Genomic DNA, 23406 nt, shown 5'->3' with positions numbered 1-23406 from the left:
ATGTCCAAATTTTCTATTTAGCTCTGGTCTTTTCAACAGGAATTTTTGCAATTCTTCAATCTCATTAAATGTCCATCTTTTCCCCAGCTTTGCAGGATAGGGGATTCTTGGCTGCATTCTAAGCTCCCTTGCTCTTCGAAATATCTTGTTCCAGGCCCTTTGATCCCTTAATGTTGATGGAGCCAGGTCCTGCACAATCCTTACTGTGGCTCCTTGATGTTTAAATTGTTTCTTTCTGGCTGCTTGCAGGATTTTCTCTTTTATCTAATAGTTCTGGAATTTGGCCACAACATTCCTTGGTGTTTTCATTTTAAGGATCTTTTTCTGGAGGAGACTGATGTATTCTTTTTTTTTAAGATTTTTTCAAGGCAATGGGGTTAAGTAGCTTGCCCAAGGCCTCACAGCTAGGTAATTGTTAAGTGTCTGAGGTCAGATTTGAACTCAGGTACTCCTGACTCCAAGGCCAGTGCTCTATCCACTGTGCCACCTAGCCGCCCCTCTATGTATTCTTTCAATAACTACTTTGCCCTCTGGTTCCATGATATCAAGGCAGTTTTCCATCACTAGATCCTGTAATATTAAGTCCAGGCTTTTTTTCTCCTTCAATGTTTTCACGAAGTCCAATAATTTTCAGGTTGCCCCTCCTCGACATATTCTCAAGGTTGGTGGTTTTGCTGATGAGGTATTTTACATTTTCTTCTATTTTTTGGTTTTGTTTAAATGGTTCTTGCTGTCTCATGGAGTCATTAGTTTCTTCAGACTCCATTCTTTTTTTTAGAGTTTTCTTCATTAACCTTTTGCAACTCCTTTTTCAATTGGTCCATACTACTTTTGAAAGAGCTTTCCATTTGACCAATTGAGGTTTTCAGAGAATTATTTTCTTTTTTCATTTGCCCAATTGAGGATCTGAGAGAATTATTCTCATTTTGTATTTGTCTAATTGACGATCTGAGAGATTTATTCTCATGTTGTATTTGTCCAATTGTATTTTTTTAAGGATTTGTTTTCTTGTTGCATGGTATTGTCTCTCCCAAATTTTCCAGTTGATTTTTTTTTTTAGTTTTTTTGCAAGGCAGTGGGGTTAAGTGGCTTGCTCAATGCCACACAGCTAGGTAATTATTAAGTGTCTGAGGCCGGATTTGAACTCAGGTACTCCTGACTCCAGGGCTGGTGCTCTATCCACTGTGCCACCTAGCCACCCCTTCCAGTTGATTTTTAAACTCCTTATTTCTTCAAGTTAGTCTTTCTGTGTTGAAGACCAGGTCATATTTTCCTCAGAGGTTCTAGGTCTCTCTGAGTTAGGATCTTTCCCTTCCAAGAATTTTTCTATGGATCCATCTTTCTGCTGACCCCTCTTCATTTTGCTAAGACCTTGAGTTGGGGAGGGGCTGGTTCACAGGGGTTTGGGATCAATGGAGACTTTACTCACTGAGTGCAATTTCTCTGGCTGGCCAGTAGGAGGTGCTGGTTGCTTTCTCTGGAGTGTCTGTGACCTTGATTGAGGCCTTCTCCCTTAGCTTGAAGGAAGGAGTTGGAGCTAATGAATCCTTTTGCATTCAATCAGTGGTGGACTTTGCCCTGGGCTGAGGTCATCCCTCTCCCTATTGTCAGCTGGGCTGGTTCTTCTGCTCACACACCTGTGCCTGAGGCAGCAGTCGTCTGCTATTGTTTGTTCTGGGAAGAGGCCTCAATGGTAATGGAGGCATGGACTCAGAGTTCCTCAGATCAGAGGAGCCCAGGGATGGTGTCCACAGCTCTCCTGCACCCGAACTCTCCCCCCCAGCCCTGTTTGCAAGCTCCAGAGGGTCAGCGCACCCCATATCCCTAGGTTGACTCAAGCCTCCACTGTCGAGCCCCACCACTGATCCAGTGGGTCTGGCTCTTGGGCCCTCAGACTCCCTGGTTCCAATTTAGCTGATAATCTGGCTGATCCAGGGCTGATCCACCCTCTGCACCCAGACTCACTGGCAGAATTCATCCAGTGCTGCTGAGGGAGACAAATCCTGAGGTAGATGTTCTTTCTCCTGGCTTTTCTTTCTGGGTTTTGTGGGTTGGATTTCCGGGGTTTTTTTGTTGTTTTTTTTTTTAGATTTTGCAGGGCAATGGGGTTAAGTGGCTTGCCCAAGGCCACACAGCTAGGTAATTATGTCTGAGGTGTCTGAGGTTGGATTTGAACCCAGGTGCTCCTGATTCCAAGGCCGGTGCTCTATTCACTACACCACCTAGCCACCCCTCACTGAGCCACCTAGCCGCCCCAGGATTTCTTTTAAGAGGTTTGTTTCATATGATAGATGGGGAAAGATCAGGAGACTTTAGAACTGTGCTTATCCTCTCTCCGCCATCTTGGCCAGAAGTCCTAGAGTGATTTATAATTCTAATTCTAATGGAATTTCTCTTTCTTGCTCTCTGCTGAGTTTTGTTAGTTATGTACAGGAATAATGATGATTTATGTGGATTTATCTCATATCCTTCAACTTTGCTGAAGTTATTATTGCAATTAATTTTAGTTAACTCTTTCAAAATACTATCATATCAACTGCAAAAAAAGTTTTTTCTTTGTCTATACTTATTTCCTCACTTTTTTCTTGTTATATTTTTAGAACTATATTAAAATAACAATGATGATGATGGTGTTCCTTGCTTTATCTTTGATTTTACTGGAAAGGCATCTAGCTTTTCTCCATTACTGATAATGTTTGCTTTTAGATTTAGGTTAATGCTAATTACTATATTAAGAAAAAGTCAATTTATTATTTATTTCTATAACTTTTACTAGAATTAAGAGTTAATTGTCAGGGAAGCTAGGTGGCTCAGTGGATAGAGCACCAGCCCTGGAGTCAGGAGCACCTGAGTTCAAATCTGGCCTCAGACACTTAATAATTACCTAGCTGTGAGGCCTTGGGCAAGCCACTTAACCCCATTGCCTTACAAAAACTGGGGGAAAAAAAAGTTAATTGTCAAGTTTTTTTAGCACTGAAATAATCATATGGTTTTTATTATTTATATTACTAACATGGTTTACTATATTTATAGTCTACCTTACAAAAAAAACCAACCTTACAATTCTAGAATAAACCCAACTTGGTCAAAGAGTATAATATATTTCTAATATATCATTGTAGTCTACTTGACAAAATTTTATTTAAAATATTCACAAAAACATTATTTATAGAATATTCTCTACTGTATCTCCATTATTTAAATCTCAAAACCGTATTTGTACCATAGGAAGAAACTGGAGGGGTATTTTATTATTATTGTTTCTGTGGACAATTTGTGTTGTATTAGAATAAATTGTTCTTTCATGTCCTTTCACTTGTGAATTCATTTGGTCCTAGAAGCTTTTTTGAAAGCTCAGTTATGACTAGTTTAATTTCTTTTTCTGATACTGGATTATTTAAAAATCTTATATTTTCTTTCGCTAATCTTATTATTTTATATTTTTGTAAATATTCATCTATTTCTTTAAATTATCACTTTTGTTAGCATATAATTGAACAAAATTCATTTAATTTAAAATAAATTTATTGATATCATTTGCTTTTGCATCACCTTCATTTCCAAATATACTCACCCCACTCCTATCCTGAGTCATTTCCCATAAGAATATTTTTAAAAGGAGGGGGAAAAAAAGGAGTTCTGTAAAATTGAGTCTGAAATTATCTGTACTGTTTCACATTTAAAAGTCATTACCTCTTCAAAAACAAGAAGGAGGTGTAATTTCGCAACTCTTATTTGTAAGGCTGTGGGGTTAAGTGGCTTGACCAAGGCCACACAGCTAGGTAATTATTAAGTGTCTGAGGCCAGATTTGAACTCAGGTGCTCCTGACTCCAGGGCCGTTGCTCTATCCACTGTACCACCTAGCCACCCCTACATGTCTTATTTGGAGCCAAGCCTTATAATGACTAACTTAGTCATTATAATTGTGTTATTTTTAATTGAGGAAGGGGAAAAGAAGGAAGTCTTTTCACTTATATTTTGTAGTCATTGTGAATATTGTTCTTACCTCACTTTGCATCAATTTGTTTAAATCTTCTCATGCATAGGAGTATCCCATTACATTCATTTATAATTTGCTTAGCTAATTCCCAATCAATGGGAATCTACTTTGATTCTGAACTAGATATTTAAGGTTCTCTCAACACTGACATGTGTTAGAATCTTATAGAATTCTAACAAAATAAAATAAAGGCAATGGCAGAAGGGTAGTACAAAAATCTATAGCTTCCATCTATCATTGGGAGCTGTAAAGCATCCCCTCAGAAGGTAATTTCAGCAAGAAAAGTTAGTTCCAAGTGCATCTGAAAAACAACTTAAAGGAAAACATGAACTTAGCTATAATTAAGAGGAGAGATGGGAAAACCAGTTTAACAAATACTAATGGAAATTCATACTTTAAATATCTATATGAATATATAATTTAATGTAATATTCATATGATAACTGCCAGTGACAGCATTCACACATGAGTAACCTAAGGAATTCAATCAATTTCATTGGAAGAGTCCTGTTTCAGAGGCTGGAATTGTTCCATTTATTGTGAAAGTTCACACTAGAGAATTAGAATGATCATATCATATCTAGTATCCTACACAACCTTGGTGGGGGACAAAAGGGCAAATGTCCCTCAGAAACCACGGGTTAAAAAAAGTTAGTAAACTATTGCCTTTTTTAATCTATAAAGAAAGATGGATTAGGAGTGCTAATAAATTAACTCCCACATTTCACAATGGGATTTAATAGTGATTTGAACAAATTCTGCTTGAGGCAGAATTTAAAGTGAAAGAAATAAAATCTTAATAAATTGTTAAAACCTTTAATTCTTAAAACCTTAAGGCTTCAAAATAGATTAAATCTAAGTCCATATTTCTGATAGTACTAAAAATATTAAAAGGTTTTCAGTTCATGTCCAGGAGTTGAACACACTAAAGTAACAGTATGTTAATGGAAAATTGTTAAGGTTAATGTAATAAGTATCAGTTTAAAAAAAATAGCATCAAAGGGGCAGCTAGGTCACACAATAATAGAGCACTGGCTTTGGAGTTAAGAGGAACTGAGTTCAAATGCAGCCTCAGACACTTGGTACTTACAGTGTGACCTTGGGCAAGTCATCTAACTCAATAGTTTTGCAAAAACAAACAAAAAATGCATCAAAGAAAAGTCTTTAATATCCTACTGAGGAGTTTAATGAATTATTAAATGGAAAGAAAATAAATATAATAAAAACAACTTAGTTTCAGAAAGTAATCTCCAGTAGATCATCATGAAAACTCTTTATTTGAGTCAAATACTTGAATCAAAAGGGCTCTCCCCATCTCAATTTCTAAATTTAAAGGGAAGGAAGGACAAAAGTTAAAAACCAATGAAATTTAGCAAAGAGGTGAAACTTGTCTTTCAGAATAAGGAAAAAACATAGCCTACCTTTTCTTTTCTCCTTAAATTTTAGAGGAAAGACTATTCAATGATAGTGTCTGCTTGTGACCTTAAATGAAGATCACAAAAATCAAAGAACTTTCAAAATGGAAGGGCTCTTATAAGACCATCTCCTTCCAACTTGCAGTTTAGGAAAATGAAGTGCACAGAAGTTAAATAGGTCAAAGGAGTTATTAAGGAGGAATAGCATTTGGGTTAGGTCTTGAAAAATGAAGTTTCAACAGACAGGGTAACAGACAATGTTATGAACAAAAATGAAAGAGAACAAAATAAGGGTCAAAAATAATGCTGTTTGTCTAGAACGTAAGAAAGTCAGGGTGATAAGATTTGGAACCAAAGGAAAGAAGATTGTACTAGCTTTGTCATTTACTATTTTTCTGAGGATTTATCAACTTAGTTAAATTTTCTAGGAATCAGATGCTATGACCTATAGTCCATTCCAGCTATTATGGTCTTAAGGAGAGGAATATGAAAAGTGACTAGATAGGGAAGTTGAAACTAGATTGTGGAGGTTCTAGAACAACAGTGACATCTGGTGCCTGGGGAATTACTTGGCCTATAACAACCTCCTGGAGCGTTTTGTATATTATCAGTTTTTCTTTCTCTAGCAGCACTCACATCTAAATTAATTCTAACAAAGCTAATCTCTTTCTTCACTAGCATTTCCCCCTTCCTTCCTTTTCTTTTCTTGACATTTATCTCATAGACATCCCTTTGCCTTTTATTCCTTTAGTGGATTCAAAAATAACTTTTAAATATGGCTCCCACTAAAGTTCCATTCTGATGCTTCATTACCCTCAAAGGCTATCTCAGGTAACCTCAAACTCTGGAAAGTCAGAAACCCTTCAGGTTGGTCACATTAGTGATAAAAATTCTTTGGGCGACTCTCTACTTAAGAGATCTGTGAATCGCTCAGTAGAACAAATGCCTGCACAGACAAAAATCATGGTTTTTAGGGCATTTAAAAAATCATGTAAAATATGATAATGAATACTTATCTTTGTAAAAGTACACATATTAAATGAAATTACATTTACAAAAGAGCAAATACCATAAATTTCTAGCTTGGAAGTACCCAAAAGTCTAAGTCTTAGCAAATCTCCACAAAAACTCCCTACCCTCCTTTCTAATTAAACCTGTTTTTTCTTAAGTACCAATAATCAAGGTAAAAAACGAATTTTTTCAATTTGTTGTTTAACAATTTTGAAACTAATATTTACTTTCTTTTTTGCAAATAATATTCCAGCTTTTGTAGTTCTAGGAAACCTACATACAGTTATCCTTTCCTTGTTTCAAACATAAAACTTAAGATGATATAGCTACCTGTTTGCAAGGAGATATCTCTATAGTGGATTATCTTTCCTACAGCATATGTAATAAATATTTAGAAGCAGTATATATAAAATCTGTGATTTGAACAAATTTTTCTTATGTTAGTGCCTGATTTAATTATTAGTATTAATTTTGAAAAGGTTTTTCTTAGTTTTACTTTAGTGTTGGTAGATATAAGGCAACATCAAAGTGCCTTAAATCAAAAGCACTGAGATTTATTTCTAAAGTTCAAAGAATCAGTTACAAAATAAGCCCATTTAATTTGAGACATATATATGGATCTACATATCAATATGGTATGTATATATGTGTATGTGTGTATATATGTGGGTATTATCTGCCCACACATTTTTTTAAGGAATCATCTATCTTTATTTAACTTATAAAATGGTTTCCTGAAATTCTGGTCTGTTAATAAAAATTCATAAACATTTCTTAAGAATTTAAAAATACGGCAAATAAATTTTCTTTTTCTTCCTTATTAAAAATAATACTACAGTTATCAAATAAAAGCATATGACTTAGCAAAGGGGTGTGCTGTAGTATATATACAGGGCTGGATTTGGAAAAATCTGAGATCAAATTCCAATTCAGAAACAGATATAGTGTTAGAGAGATATCTATGCTTGTTGTAGTTCAGTTGTTTCAATTTTGTCTGATTCTTCGTGATCCTATTTGGGGTTTACTTGGCAAAGATACTGGGGTAGTTTGCTATTTCCTTCTCCACTCGTTTTACAAATAAGAATCTGAGGCAAGCAGGGGTAAGTGCTGTGCTCAGGGTTACACCTAGTAAGTAAATGTTTGAACTCATATCTTTCTGACTCCAGGCTAGCACTTGATTCACTGTGTCACTTTACTTTCTTCTTCTATAAAATGGTGATGATAATGATAGCACTACCTTACAAGGTTTCATGAAATTAAATGAAAATTGCTTTTCAAACCTTACAGAGTTATAAAAGTATCAGTGGAGGGCAGCTAGGTAGTGCAGGCTAGACCTGAAGTCAGGGGAACCGGAGTTCAAATCCAGACTCAGACACATAATAGTTATCTAGCTGTGTGACCTTAGGTAAAGTCACTTAATCCCATTACCTTACAAAGAACAAAAACAAAACAAAACCCCACAAAAAACCTTATGAAGAGTCGCAACATGTTTGAAAATGAATGAACAACAATTATATTTTGAGTTCTCTGAAGGCAGAAACTGTCTTTTCACTCTTTTTGAATCCCCAGCACTTATCACAGTGTCTGGTATACATAATGCTTAATAAATATTTACTGGCTATCATGCTCCATTTGAGGGTTGCATTTTAAAAAGTGAGTCAAATTCTAAGGACTATGCAGGGTCTGCAGAATAAAGTGAAGTGAAATCATTTGATACTGAAATGTCATTTTAGATACCAGAGAAGTAATATTCTAAATGATGGCCCCAACAGATTGAAAAATTATCAATGTCACATGTAGAAAAAAATTTACTCACCTTTGAGAATCTATAACATTATATTGCAGTAAACTCGAACTGTCTTTCCTGTACAAATGAATCAAATAATTAATAGATAATTATTGACTACCTATTATAAGCCAAATTCCAAAGACAGGAGGATCTATGAATAGAACATAGGACTTGGGAGTCAAGTTCAGAATTCAATTCTTACCCCAGTACTTAAGAACTTGTATGAGTTCAGCTATTTAACCTCTCAATGCCTTTGTTTTCCCATCTATAAAAGAGAATAAAAATACTACCTATTTTCCAGGGTCATCCTGAAAAAGATAACATATGTAAAGCACTTTCTTTCTTTATTTTAGATTTTTGTAAGGCAATGGGGTTAAGTGGCTTGCCCAAGGCCACACAGCTAGGTAATTATTAAGTGTCTGAGGCCAGATTTGAACTCAGGTACTCCTGACTCCAGGGCTGGTGCTCTACCACTGCACCACCTAGCTGCCCCGTAAAGCACTTTAAATCATCAAAGTGCTCTATAGATGCAAATAATATTGCTACTTCTACTACTATTATTATTATTATACTCAGCTTTATGGAACAAATTAATACAAGACTAGGCCATGGAGAAGAGAATAGATATATAACACAGTAGTATAAAAATGCTAAATGAGTTGTAGAATATGCATGTCATGAATACAGGACTAATTGACTCAAGTGGCAGGTCTATAAAGTGACATCAGTGCTCTGACAATTGTTTCCCAAAGAAATGTGAAACTTTGCATTTAAATTGTGATAATAAACAGGAAAACATTTTATGAGGAAACATATAAATAATGGAGTCAATGGGCATGATGCTGAAAGAAAAAAATCAAAACTTCTTTCCTTGAAATTTGGGGTATAGAAAGACTTTCATTTACTTAACTAAACACTATACAATAAAATACCAACTGTACATGTTAAAGTGTTTTCATACCACCAAATGAATCTAATGTTCTGGTAAAGCTATCTGGTTTACTGAGAAAGTAAATTTTCATTTCTGAAAAGATTAAAATCCTAGAAGGGGATTATTTGTTTACTAAAAGTAGATCACACTCCAATTGATAGTCTATTGAAATATTCACTCATGGACTTTCCCTTAGCAAGTCCCAAGTTTATAGTTATTTATCTAAATTATTTTGTGTACTCTATACTTTAGTATTTATCTACTCCTATCCACTGATGCATTAAATAATGGATGTATATTTTGGCAACTTTCCAAAGCTTTCTTTCCAAGTAAAAGTATGATGAATAACATCTCTTCTCTGTTCCCCTGAAATGGGTATACATACATACATACATATACATATATATATATATATATATATATATATATATATATATTTGATGTAGACATGAGCAATCAGATATGCATTAAATGACTGTCAATAGAATTTGGCTATGAGGCAGAAGGTCAGAGAGATTAAAATAAAAAGTGGATGGAGAAACTGGAAAGATGGGAGAATTTTAAACAAATAAATGACAGGTGACAGAAAAAAACAAACAGGAACAGGTATGCAAAAAGAATGAATGTATCAGTGTAGGAGTTCAAATTCCATTTAATCCAACTCAATAAGCATTTATTAAGCATCTACTATGTAAAAAGTACTAGGGTCATAAAGCAAAAAAATGAAATAGTCCCAACATGCAATGAGTTGATATTATTTTACTGGATACATAGATACACAAATTTATGAATATAGAGATAAATGAATGAAAATTATATCCAAAATAAATACAAGATGATTAAGAAAAGTCTAATGGAGGTGGAAATAGGACTTGAGCTGTAGCTTGAAGGGAGTCAGGTGAGAATAGAAAACAATCTTGACAGCTAAACAGAGGCAGGAGAGGAAATATTGTGTACAATGTAAGTAGGCCACTTTGGCTGGAAAGTAGATTGTATGAGGGGGGAAAAATATGTTGTGATTAGCCCAGAAAAAATGGTGGAGTCCTATTTTGAAGGTTATTAAATTAAACAGAGGAATTTTATCCTTGAAACAATAAGGAACCACTGAAACTTCTTGACCAGAAGGATGAGATGGTCAGACAGTTATTTTAGAAAGATCAATCTGGCAGCTGTATGAAGGATGCACTGAAAAAGGGAGAGATTGAAGACTAGGTTGTTATAATATCTAGGCCAGAGATGATGAGAGCTTCAAGAAGAGTGGTGAATATGTATTCAGAAAAAAAAGAGATAGCTACAAGAAGTGTTACAGAAGAAAAATCAATACCATTTGGCAACAGACTGGATATAAGGGGATGAAGGAGAAGGAAGAGTTGAGGATAATTCTGAGGTTGTGAACTTGGATGACTGGAAGATCATCACAGAAGTTGGGAAGTTCAATATATATTTGTCAATAGATTATGAGTTTTGTTTTAACTTTCATTTGTTATACCTATTGGATATTCAGTTAAAAATATCCAACTGACATCTAAAAAAGAATCATCCCCTCTCTCATTTCTCATAACACAACAGTATTCTATCACAATTATCTACCACAACTTGTTCAGTCATTCCTAAATTGATGAGTAATCACTTGTTTTCCAATTCTTTGACACTGCAAAAAGATTGCTATAAATATTTATATAACTTGGGTCTTTTCTCTTTTCTTTTGATTTTCTTGAGGTATAGACCCCAAGCAGCATTGCTAGAACAAACTGTATACACAATTTAATAGCTTTTTGGGGCATGGAACAAATTGTTCTCCTGAACAGTCAAACTAGTTTATAGCTCTAATAATAGTGAATTTTTATCTATTTTCCCACCTAACTTTTAAAATTTTCCCTTTTTGTCATATTAAGTCAATCTGACAGATATAAAGTAGTACTACAGAATTGTTTTAATTTAAGTTTCATTATTGATTTGGAATAATTTTTCACATGATTCTTGATAGCTTTGATTTCTTCCTCTGAAAACTTCTTGTTCATATCCTTTGACCATTTATCAATTGGAAAAATGGTTATTTTTATAAATTTGGCTCAGATCTCTATAAAAGAAATGAAACCTTAATCAGAAAAAACTTGCCATCAATTTTTTCCCAGTTTCCCTTTCCTTCTAATTTTGACTATATTGGTTTTAATTTGTGCAAAGACATTTAAATGTTATATGAAAAGTTATTCATTTTACTTCCTGTTAACCTATCTACCTTTTTGTCATGGTTACTTCTCGATAGATCTGATAATTTTTTTCCTTGATCCACCAATCTGCTATTAATATCTTTTATGTCTAAATCATGTACCAATTTTGAATTTATCTTAGTATATTGCATAAGATACTGTTTTCAAGCAGACTATTCTACAATTTTCCCATCAGTTTTTTCAAATAATGAGGCAAGGATTCTTAACCTTAATGAAGCCTATGAACCTCTTCTTTAAGAACAATGTTTTTATTTTTTAATTTTTTTAAATTTTCTTTATTTACAATTTCCAAAATATTCCTGTTTAAAGTGTTTAAGAGAAAACATATTATGCCCTCCCCCACAAAACTATAAAACCTCATGAGAAATAAAGTGAAAGAATGAGAAAGAAATATGTTTCAGTCTGTGTTCTGATACCATCAACTCTGTCTCAGGTGGATCACATTCTTTATCATAAGTCCATCCCAGAAGTAACTTCCATATTCTTCCACAGTTGCTGTTGCTGATTCTAATTCCCTCCATCCATTCCTCCCCACTACCATCTATTACATTTCTCTCTCCTTTCACTCTGTCCTTCTTCAAAAATGTGCTATGGGGCAGCCAAGTGGCACAGAAGACAGAGCACCAGCTCTGGGACCAAGAGGCCCCAAGCCTACATCCCACCCCAGAGCCCTAGTAACTACCTGTCTCCATGGTACTGGACAAGCCATCATTCCCACCACCTTGCAAAAAGTAAAAATGAAAATGTGTTATATCTCACTGTGCTCTCCTATGATCAACCCTCCCCTCCCCCATCCCTCTTCTCTTCTTTTTCTTCTAGGTGTCTATACCCTATTGAGTGTGTATGCTGTTTCCTCTCTGAGCCATTTCCAATGAGAATGAACTCATTCCCCCTCACCTTCCCCACTTCCATACCATTGTAAAAGCTACATGAAATCTTTTACATGAAATATCTTAGCCTATTCTACCTCTTTTCTCTTACTCCCAGTACATTTCCCTTTCACTCACTGACTCCATTTTCACAATATATTATAGCTTCAAATTCAGTTCTCTCCTGTGCCTCATCTATAAAAGCTCCTACTAACTGCTCTATTAAATGAAAAGGTTTATATGAGTATTATCAGTATCATTTTTCCTAGGCAGGAATACATGTAGTTCATCATCATTAAGTCCCTCATAATGTACCCTTCTCCTCCACTCTCTATGTTTCACCCGAGTCCTGTACTTGAAGGTCAAACTTTCTGTTCAGCTCTGGTCATTTCAACGGCAACATTTGAAATTCCTCTATTTCACTGAAAGTTCATCTTTTCCCCCTGGAAGAGGATGTTCAGTTTTTGCTGGGTAGTTGATTCTTGGTTGTTGCCTTCCAGAATATTTTATTCCAAGCCCTACAAGCCTTTAATGTGGCTGCTAAATCCTGACTGCAGCGCCACTATATTTGAATTGTTTCCTTTTGGCTGCTTGTAATATTTTCTCTTTGATTTGGAGTTCTGGAACTTGACTATTATATTCCTGGGTTGTTTTGGGGTTTTTTTGAATTTTTTTTTCTGGAGGAGATAAGTGGATTCTCTCAATTTCTATTTTACCTTCTACTTCTAGGATATCAGAGCATTTTTCCTGTAGAAATTCTTTAAAAAATGAAGTCAAGGCTCTTTTCCTGATAATGACTTTCAGGTACCCAATAATTTTTAACTTCTCTTTCCTGGATCTGTTTTCCAGACCAGTTGTTTTTTTCAGAGATATTTCACATTTTCTTCTAGTTTTTCATTCTTTTGGTGTTGAATTACTGTGCTTTGATTTCTCACAAAGTCATCTGCTTCCTTTAGCTCCATTCTACATCTGAAGGATTTGTTTTCCTCAGAGAGCTTTCTTTTATCTCCTTTTCCATCTGGCCAGTTCTGCTTTTTAAAGCATTCTTCTCCTTTTGACTTTCTATGTGTGTTTTTCTAGACTACTGGGTTTTTTATACATCAGTTTCTTATTCAGCACCTGTCTATGTGTATATATATATATATATATATATATATATATATCTCCTTCTATGTCTTTTTTGTTTTTGACCACTGTAACTTCATTACCTCTCAATGTTTTTCAGTATTTCTGAATATACAGGTGTCTCTTTTAGCCTGTCTCTTTTTTCCTTCACTTCTTTTTTCTCTTATTTTGACTGAGAACTATAGTATAGTTTGGTAACTGTTTGGATTTTTTTTTAAAGAGATGCTTACCATTTTTAATTTATAGAGTTAAGAAGTGGAACATTTTGTATTTATTTTTATTTAAAAAAACAAATTTAGTTTTGTTGCTAAGCCAAAGCTGCTTTTTAACTTGTTTCTGTATATGAGATCTTCAAAAGAAACAAAATTCCCAATCCTTCTTCAGAAGAATATAAGTCATGTAATAAAAAAAAATGGACTACATTAAAATACTAGCTTTGCTATTAATGAACTGGATAATCTTGGACAACTTATTTAACTTGTCCAACCTCAGTTTCTTCATCTGCATAATGAATTATTGGACTGATTAAAGTCATACATGAGGCAAAGTAGTGAAGTGGGAAGTACACTAAATTTTAAATTAAAGAACTTGTGGGGAGCAGCTAGGTAGCACAGTAAATGCTGCATGGGCCCTGGAATCAGGAGGACCCAAGTTCAAATCTAGCCTCAGACACTTATTACCTTGCTATGTAGTCTTGGACAAGTCACTTAACCCCATTTCCTTGCAAAAAAAAAAAAAACAACCTAAAAGAACTTGTGGTCATCTCTGGAGTCAAATCTTTTTGATCTCTATAAACCTGGGGGTAGTTATATGGCCACTGGGGCAGCTAGGTGGCCCAGTGGATAGTGTGCTGAGCCTGGAGTCAGGAAAACTCATCTTCCTGTGTTCAAATATGGCTCAGACACTTACTAGTTCTATGATCTTGGACAAGTCACTTAATCATGTTTGCCTCAGTTTCCTCTTCTGTAAAACAAGCAGAAGTAAATGGGAAACCACTCTAGTGTCTCTGTCAAGAAAATCCTAAATGAGGTCACAAAGAGTTGAACATGACTTAAGTGACACAACCACAATAACATATAATCTTTTTGGGGGGCAGGGCAATAGGGTTAAGTGACTTGCCCAAGGTCACACAACTAGGTAATTATTAAGTCTGAGGTCACATTTGACCTCAGGTCCTCTATTCACTGTGCCACCTAACTGTCCCAAAATGTAATCTTGAATATGTGATTTAATTTTTCTGGTGCAAAGTCATCTCTCTACAAAATGAAAAAGCTGCTAAAGTAATTTCCAAAGACGATTCTGGGAAGATGGTGGAGTAGCTAAGAAAACTTTCAGCTCTCCAAATTTCCTCCACAGAAACAAGACAGCACTTCTCCTCAGTAGCAGAAATAAATAGTGCATAAAGCAATTGTGCTCCAAGTAACATTATGAGAAAGCCCTAGGAAACACTACATCTCCAGAGGTTGAGATTTGTCCTGAGCTAAGAGCAAACAAGTCCAAGATGATTGCAGAATCAACAAACAATAATCCCAGGGAATAGTAGGATTGAAAAATTGCCCCAGTCTTACAAATTTTCATTTAGCAAACAGTGTGGGGATCTGATGACTGAGCAGAAGATTGACTAGAAATAGAGAATCAATAACTTAAAGAAGAAAAATAATTACTTGAAAACTGTAAGTGGGTAAAGTGGTAAGTGGGTAAAGGGATGTCCAAGATCATAGAACTAGTAAAAAAGTTACTGATCAATTATAAGGGACTGAATTAAGGTCAGATTGTTTACTTCATATATGTGAAAATATTAGCAGTACTCTCATAATTTCATCATTATTTGAGAACCTTGAAAGAGAGGTGTGGCTCAGTATGATGAGGTGATGCTAAAAAAATAAAACTGAATAGGGAGAGAGAAAAAAAGAAGTAATCATGTCATAAAAATGAGTCAAAAAAAGAAAAATTGATACAAAAGAAGCTAGTGAGAGAAGGATGGGTAGTACTGGAACCTTATTCTGACTGAGAATGGGTTAAAGAGGGAACAGTATATATATATATATATATATATATATATATATATATATATATATATATATATATACATATATACATATATATATGTATATGAGAGTATGAAAGATTTCTAAATTCAGAAAGAAATAAGATGGCAAGGGGATAGGGAGAGGATAAGGGAAGGATTCTTAGAGGGAGAGGAAGTTAAGGAACAGGAGGGTAAAATGGTAGGAAAGATTTGGACTTAATATGCTATGTACCTTTAGAGAACAGCTGATTGGTGGAAATAAGAACAGTATAGACTTATATATGTGTATTTGTGTATATGTGCATTTATAGAGCTCTATCTATAGATTTCTATATATCTATATCTACATCTATATATAATTTACATTTAATTGTAGTCTTTTGGGGGGTAGTAGGGGGAGGGAGGGGAGAAAAATAAAGCAGAAAGTTCACAACAAAAGAACAAAAGAAATTCAACAAGGAAGTAAAGAGTAGTATTTATTTCTTTGAAAATAGAAATTTATTGTTTTATATTGAACCCTCTTCTGGTCTGTTGTGTACAAGGTAAATTTCTTCTCTTTTCTCATTTTGTATTTAAGTTTAACAATTACCCCCCAAAAAGATTTTAAAAATGTAACTTCCAATTTTAGGTCCTAAGGGGATGATATTTTTGAAATAATAAATTTTTAGTCTTACATTTAGATTAAAAAGAATAAAAGTATGAGAGTTGGGAAGGTAATATCTGGCTAAACAGCTAGTCATTTCAAAGAATCTTAGTGAATTCAAAGTTCAATAAGTCTGCAATGGGACTTCCAAAAAGTTATTGTAATATTAGGCAGGATTAAGTGAAGTAGATCAGAAAGAAAAAATGCTATTAACATTCCTAGTCTAACATTGCAAATTCAAAGTACTGAATCCAGTTTTGGGAATCATGTTTTAGGAGACATTGACAAGATGGATAATCCCCTAAAGGACAAACAATAAATAGTGAGGGGGACTTAATATCACATTTCATCAGAACCAAAGAAATTGAAAAAGATTAAAGTTGGAAGAGAGAAGACTAAGCAAAAGGATATGATTTCTGTCACTGTTCAGTTGTATCAAATTTTTCATGTCCCCTGGACCACAGCACATTACTGTTATCCATAAAGTTTTCTTGGCAAAGATACTGGAGAGCTTTGCCATTTCCTTCTCCAGTGGATTAAGGCAAAGAGAAGTTAAGTGACTTGAGTCACTAAGCTAGTAAGCATCTGAGATGGGATTTGAACTCAGGTTTTTCTGGCTTCAGGTCCAGCATTCTATCCACTGAACCACCTAGCCATCTACAAAGGACATGATAACATTTAAAAAAATATTTTTAGAATTATTTATTTCAAGAGGAATTAAATTTATTTTGCTTCAGAGGAGAGAACTGGCACCAACAAATAAAATTATAGGGAGATGGATTTCAGTTTAATGATCCTAAAAAAAGTGGAGCAATTCAAAAATGGCAATGGGCTATGTTGAGAGACAGTAACTGCAACTGTCAGTCACTACAAGAAGTCAAATTGAAGTTGGATATCCACCTGTCAGGGACATAGTATCCAGGATTCACACTACAAGTAGTGAGGCTGAACGAAATAATCTACTCCCCAACTCTAAAATACTAAGGTAATATCATTGAGTATTTTCTAATGTCTCTTTTGTTCTAAAATTCTCAATCTGTGTATTTTCCTCATAGCTTTCTGTGAATAAAATATAGGAAAAATAAACATTAGGGTCTCAAAGACAAAAATAAAATAGCCCTTGGCCCCTAGGAGCTTATATTCTGCCACTGAGACACAATATCTCTACAAATAAATGCAGTACAAGTAAAACTGAAGAGAGAAAAAGAATTACTAATGTGGAGATTATGGTAGATTTCAAAGAGAAAGCTGTACCAGAGAAAGAAAACAAAGTCTTCAGGCCCTATTAAGAGAAATGATTTGTGCAAACACACAAATACAAAGGATGAAATATCCAGTTCAGCAAGCAGTTTAGTACTGTAGAAACAGAGTTTGTTTTAAAGTAAGTAGTCTAAAATGTAGCTAGACTGATGGGCAGGGGTCAAATTTTGAAATTTTGTAATGCTGGGCAAAAGTTAATATTTTATCTTAGAGTGAAAATGACACAATTAAATTTTGCCTTATAAAAGCTAATTTTGACAGTTGTAAAGAATGGATTGAAGACAGCTTGGAAGAAAAAGACCAATAAGGAGACTGTTAGAACAGAACAGGTGAAAGCTGATGGCTAAGTGTGCGGAAAAGAAGACAAATGTAGGAGATGCTGTGGATTTAGAATCCATAAAACTTGATAACTGATTTGATATATCAGATGAGGGAGAAAAGTCAAAGATGACTAAAGATACAAACCTGTGTGAATGCAAGGATGGCTACGGCCTCACCAGACCAAGGGAAGTTTGGAAATGGGCAGATTTAGGGGATGAGAATTCTGTTTTAGACATGTTTCAGTTGAGATGACCATAGATGATATCACAAAAAGTCTTCAAGAATTATGAGACCTCAGATAACCATGATCTTCTTAAATAAGTGAGAGATCAGGTCATCTGTTTCAAGGATGGGAGGAGTAAGAGCTTGAAGAGAGGAAAAGGCTTATGACATTGCTGTAGGGAATAAAATTGGAGTTTAGGAAAGATAAAATAAAGGATTCAAGAGTGGGAGCTAATCAATCATTAAGGTAGCTATAGAAAGGCAAGTGAAGTCAAAATGAAGGAGGCAAACCTGAAACACACAGGGAGGGTTAGGATGAATCAAGAAACCAAAAATCATTATGCAAGTGGAAAATGGCTTACTATGAATGAAAGAGAAGGAAAACATGGAAAGACAGGTGCTTACTACAAGAAGTAAGAGATTTCTAAGATTCTATCATGGAGGTCATAAAAGGGGTGCACTGGCCTTGAAGTCACTGGACATTTACTAATTGTGTGACCTCAGGCAAGTCACTTAACCTGAAATGCCTCCCATCCAGAGCCATCTCTCTAGTCATCCTAGACCCAGATGGCTCTGGAGGAGAAAGTGAGGCTGGTTAGCACAACAACCCCCTCACTCAAATCCAATTTATATGCTTGTCATGGCATCACATCCCCCTGATGGCATGGTCTTCAATAGTGAAAGGACAAACATCATCATGAGATCATGCAATTTTTAAGTGTGTGACTACAATTATTCGATCAGTCAAGAAGAGAGTAAGAATTCCCTGGAGTTATGAGGATTGAGAAATTATGTCACCAAGATGTTAGAAAAATCATTACCACATTTCTGAGATTGGCATGGGCTTGAGGTGGAGGAGACTGGGAGTCAGCTGCTTAAGTCAGTGAGAAAGTTAGAAGAGTGATTGGGGAATTAACAACAAAGATGAGCAGAGGGAAGTATAATTAGATTTCTGAAACTTCAAAAGAGGAAAGAATATTCTAGTAATGCTTCAAGGGAATAGGATGGTGGTAGGGAATGAATAATAAATCCTTAAACCCTTTTAGATCAGTGTGACATAGAATCATAGAATTAGAGTGAGAAGGAACCTTGAAGGTCATTTAGCCTAAGGGTCTCATTTTACAAAAGAGGAAACTAAAAAAGAAAAGAGGCCAAATGACTAGCCTAAGGTCATATAGGTGTGAACATCTTTGATTCCAGATCTAGTATTTTTTATTTACTACACCACTTTGCCTATCCCTCTCAATTGGCAAAAATAAATGATAAGATTTATTATAACATATGGAAGTTAAAAAAAAAACACTTGATGACTCCATGTTAAATGCTTTGACCGAGCTCACATCCAATTTATTTGCAGAGCCAGGGTCAGAAGTCAGGTATCCATATTCTTGACGTTTCCACTTAGAAAGAACAATCTATCACTATCTAAACTTTGGCTAACAGTCTCAGTTTATAACCCAAACATTTGAACCTAGAATTAAAAATTTTTACCTCATTTGGGGAGAAAAAAAAAATTCTGGTCACACATACTGTATTTACATAATTCAATAAAAAGTACAAACACTCTGACTTTAAGTTCCTTCTGATCTCAACAACATTAGTGTAGGCATTTATTCAAAGTGTTAAAGTAGAAATAGTTTTATACATATATATATATATAAAGTAGAAATAGTCTTATACAAATAAACTTGTTTAATAATTCATTATTTTATAAATCACAATATACAATGCTCACCTTAGACTGCATGTGGACAGCAAGCAATTTAATTCTGAAGAGTATGATTCTAAAATATAAAAATATAATAAAAATTTCTAAAAGATATTAAATTATAATTTTCCTATTTAAGAATTAAGACAGGGGCGGCTAGGTGGCACAGTGGATACAGCACTGACCCTGGAGTCAGGAGTACCTGAGTTCAATTCTGGCCTCAAATACTTAATAATTACCTAGCTGTGTGGCCTTGGGCAAGCCACTTAACCCCATTGCCTTGCAAAAACAAAAATTAAAAAAAAAAGAATTAAGACAAAAATTCTATGTTCAACAACTAGCTTCACTAACCATTAGCAATTTCTTTTCATTTCTGATAGTTCATTCCAGCTCAGGTGACAATCACAGTTGGACAGGTCCTCCAAGTTCATCTAAACTAACTTGTATCTGAAAAGGAATTCCAGGATCTCAAACAATTGCTTATCTCCAATGAAGGAGAATCTACTACTCTTTGAACCAACTTATTATACTTTTGAACAGGTAGGTGACAAAGCTTTTCCTTAAATCAAGTCAATTTATCTCTCTTCAACTTCTACCCCTTACTCTTAGTCCTGGCCCCTGAAACCTATCAGAACAAATTACTAAAATTACAGAACTTCAAAACTGGGACAGGATTTAATAACCATCCAAGTCTAAAATATAGCTGAAGAAAGAATGCCCTACACTTCCAAAGGGGAGGATTCTGCCATCTGTCATGGAAACACATTTCACTCTGAGATAATTTTAATTGTTGGAAAGTTTTTCTTTACACCAGACCTACATCTGCCTCCTTGTCTACCTGCATATCCACTGTTTGTCATTCTGCCATCTGGGGACAAGCAGAATAAACTTCCTCTTTGGCCTGATGGTCTTTAAAATACATGAATACTAGCATGTACCCCATAAATCTTCTCTTTTTTATGCTAAATATCTCTAACTTCTGCAACCAACCCTCATATGGCATGGTTTCCATACCCCTTAATAACTTGGTTGTATCCCTCAGTTCTTTATGAGTGTCCTTCCTAATATGTAGTACCCAAAATTGAATGAAAAATTCCTGATGTATTCTGAACTAGAGCACTGTATATGTCATTATCAATTTCTTTGTTCAGACATTATGATTCTTTTAAAATGCAGCTTGGGATCACATTAACTTTTTTGGCTGCCCATACTTTTAAAAATCATTCTTCAGATTAAGTTTTCTTACCTTAAAAAAAAAAAGATGGCTTTATTTTCCCAGAATTTCTGGTACTTTCAGATCAAAGGGATAGAAAATGGCAAACATGCACTCTTAAATATTCATGTGCCATTTTATATTAAGATGTGACTAGTTCCAAAACGTTGTCTTTTGAAGTCTCCAAATAACAGAGCAGATTACAAATATTATATACTAGTAGAGCTGTTTTACCGCAATTGCTACTTTTAAAAAAAAAATGATTAAGAGGATGGCTAGGTGGCTTAGTGAATAGAGCACAGGCCGAATTCAAATGTGACCTCAGACACTTAATAATTACCTAGCTGTGTGGCCTTGGGCAAGCCACTTAACCCTATTTGCCTTGCAAAATCCTAAAAAAAAAAAATGATTAAGAACTGATGAGAATCCCTCTTTACTTACAAAAGGCCACTTAATTATTGCCAAATCACAGAAAATATCAAATCTACTACAAATTCTTGCTGCAAGTCATCATTGACCTACCTACTCCATAGGGAAAAATTCTGTAGCTTTTGCTCATCTCAATTTAAATATAGCTAAAAGTGCCTCCTAAAATCTGCTACTGCCATTCATGTCACCCTTTATAAAACCCTTGGGTGTATCATTACAGATTAACTCTGCCATACTCATGCACCTGTCCTAATTTTATTTTATTATTTGTTCGTTTTTGTAGGTTTTTGCAAAGCAGTTGGGGAAATTATTAAGTGTCACATTTGAACTCAGGTCCCCCGACTCCAGGGAGGTGCTCTATTCACTGTGCCACCTAGCTGCCCCTCCTAATTTTCTTATGGATATACTCTCATCAGTTTTAAAGGGAATTTATTGTAATTTACTCACCAATCCTCTCATATTTGCACTCTGACTTCTTTTACTCCCAAGTTCATCTTGACACTTCTAGCTCTGTTCCCTCTCCCAGCTTTAACTTGGGCTTCCTCCTCTAAACAATGGGCTCATTCCTATACTTCTGCAGTGCCCTTCCCGGATCCCTCCTGTTTTGAAGTTTTTGCAGGGCGTGGGGTTAAGTGGCCCGCCCAAGGCCACACAGCTAGTTAAGTGTCTGAGGTCACATTTGAACTCGGGTCCTCCTGACTCCGGGGCCACCCAGCCGGCCCCGGGACCCGGCGCCTGCCGATACTTTCGGCGGTCCTGCCCGGCCCCGGTACTAATTTCCCCTTCTAGAAAGACAACAGCGCGTGCGGGGCGGGCGGCCGGCGGGCGTCAGGCCGGGCCTAGGCCGGCGGCCCCCGGTCCGCCATCGCCGTCAACCAAGGACCGGCCACTCGGCCTCCGGGGCGGCTGTGAAGGAGGACGCGGCTGGGACGGGCCCTTCGGGGGTCTCCGCGCGAGTCACTGGTTCCCAAGCCGGTGTGCAACACCTCACGACCACACGAGGCCACGCCGGGCCAGCCCGGGCCGCCCTGCCGCCGCCGCCGCCGCCTCTCCGTGGAGGCGACAGGTTCGTGGGCTCGGACGCGGCCCGCGGCGCCTGCGTTTCCAATGGAAACGGCCTAGAGGCAGCGGGCGCTGCCCCGGCCCGGCCCGGCCCGGCTGTCCCGCCCCGGCCCGGCCCGGCCCGGCCCGCCGGCCCTCACCGTCCCTGCTGCTCCACAGCGGCCCCTCGCTCCTCCTCATCCCGGCGCCGTCCCCCGTGGGCCCGGGCCGGGCGGCTCCGGCGGGCCCCGCAGCCGGCCGCGAGCGCAGGGTCACGGGCGCCGCTCCCAGGGCCGGCCTCTCCCGCGGCCGGCGGCCCGGGGCCCCATGGGGCGGGCACAGAGGCCTCTCGGGGCCCGGGCCGTCCTCCCCGGCCCCCGGCCGCAGGTGCCGGCTCGGCGGGCGGGCGCCCCCGCCGGCCGCGCTGCCCCCCCACCCCCGCACAGCGTCTGCGTTGCTAGGGGCCCGGCGCGCGCCGGAGGGGGGAGGCGGGGCCCGGGGCGGGGCAGCCTGCGGCCGCGGAGGCGAGGACCAATGAGAGGAGCCTCCGGGAACGCGGGCGGGCGGGGCGGGGGCCGTGTTGCAGGCCCGGCCCACCCGGACCCCGCGGCCGCGGGGCTCCCCTTCCTGGGGCACGTTCGTGTCCCGGAGCCCAGGGGACACCCAACAGCCAAGGGGTGCTCAGTCGCCGTGGGGGAGAACCGGAGTCTCTGCACCACTTTGGCGCTCCTAATAGAGGTGGCCGTCGCGTCTTCGCAGTTCTGTCTCGTTACCTTTAAAACCCAATCTGACTTGGGCGACTAGGTGGGCCAGTGGCTAGAGCACCGGCCCTGGAGTCGGGAGGACCTGAGTTCAGATGCTGGTTGTGTGGCCTTGGGCAAGCCACTTAACCCCATTGCCTTGCAAAAAACCTAAAAACAATGAAACCTAGGATCTTCCCTTTTCTTAACATCCCAGCCTCCTCAGCATATTACTGGCAATTTCGTTCCCTGGCCTATGACCCTAATTTTTTACGTTTTGTCCAGTTCCCTAAAGGTGGTCTCTTGCCTATAATTCTGCTTCGTTAAAATCTTCTGGGGTCTTTTAGGAGGCAATCAGGGTAAGTGACTCCCCCAGGGTAACACGGTAGTGTTAAGTGTCCGAGGGGATTCATACTCAGGTTCTAACT

At 37.3% G+C, this 23406-nt stretch overlaps 1 protein-coding gene across 6 annotated transcripts in view; it reads right to left on the bottom strand.

Annotated features, from left to right (window-relative positions):
* CXH8orf89 (chromosome X C8orf89 homolog) overlaps positions 1-22654 on the bottom strand; it is an 82108-nt gene extending 59454 nt beyond the window's left edge. For 3 of the 6 annotated variants that reach the window (XM_074200113.1, XM_074200115.1, XM_074200116.1), the window contains exons 1-3: positions 22400-22654; positions 19583-19631; positions 8244-8291 (exon numbers count right to left, since the gene is read on the bottom strand). In XM_074200113.1, coding sequence (XP_074056214.1) covers positions 8244-8291; positions 19583-19631; positions 22400-22439 — 137 coding nt within the window. In that variant the 5' untranslated portion in view covers positions 22440-22654. Of the gene's footprint in view, positions 1-8243; positions 8292-19582; positions 19632-21644; positions 22249-22399 lie in introns of those variants that run through there. The other 3 variants (XM_074200118.1, XM_074200114.1, XM_074200117.1) reach the window with 3 other exon arrangements.
* Between the last annotated feature and the right edge of the window lie 752 nt (positions 22655-23406).

The sequence above is a fragment of the Macrotis lagotis genome, chromosome X (genome assembly GCF_037893015.1).
Source record: "Macrotis lagotis isolate mMagLag1 chromosome X, bilby.v1.9.chrom.fasta, whole genome shotgun sequence".
NCBI classification, from domain to species: domain Eukaryota; kingdom Metazoa; phylum Chordata; class Mammalia; order Peramelemorphia; family Peramelidae; genus Macrotis; species Macrotis lagotis.
The sequence above is the reverse complement of the archived record's forward strand: the minus strand, read 5'-3'. Positions and strand labels throughout refer to the sequence as shown.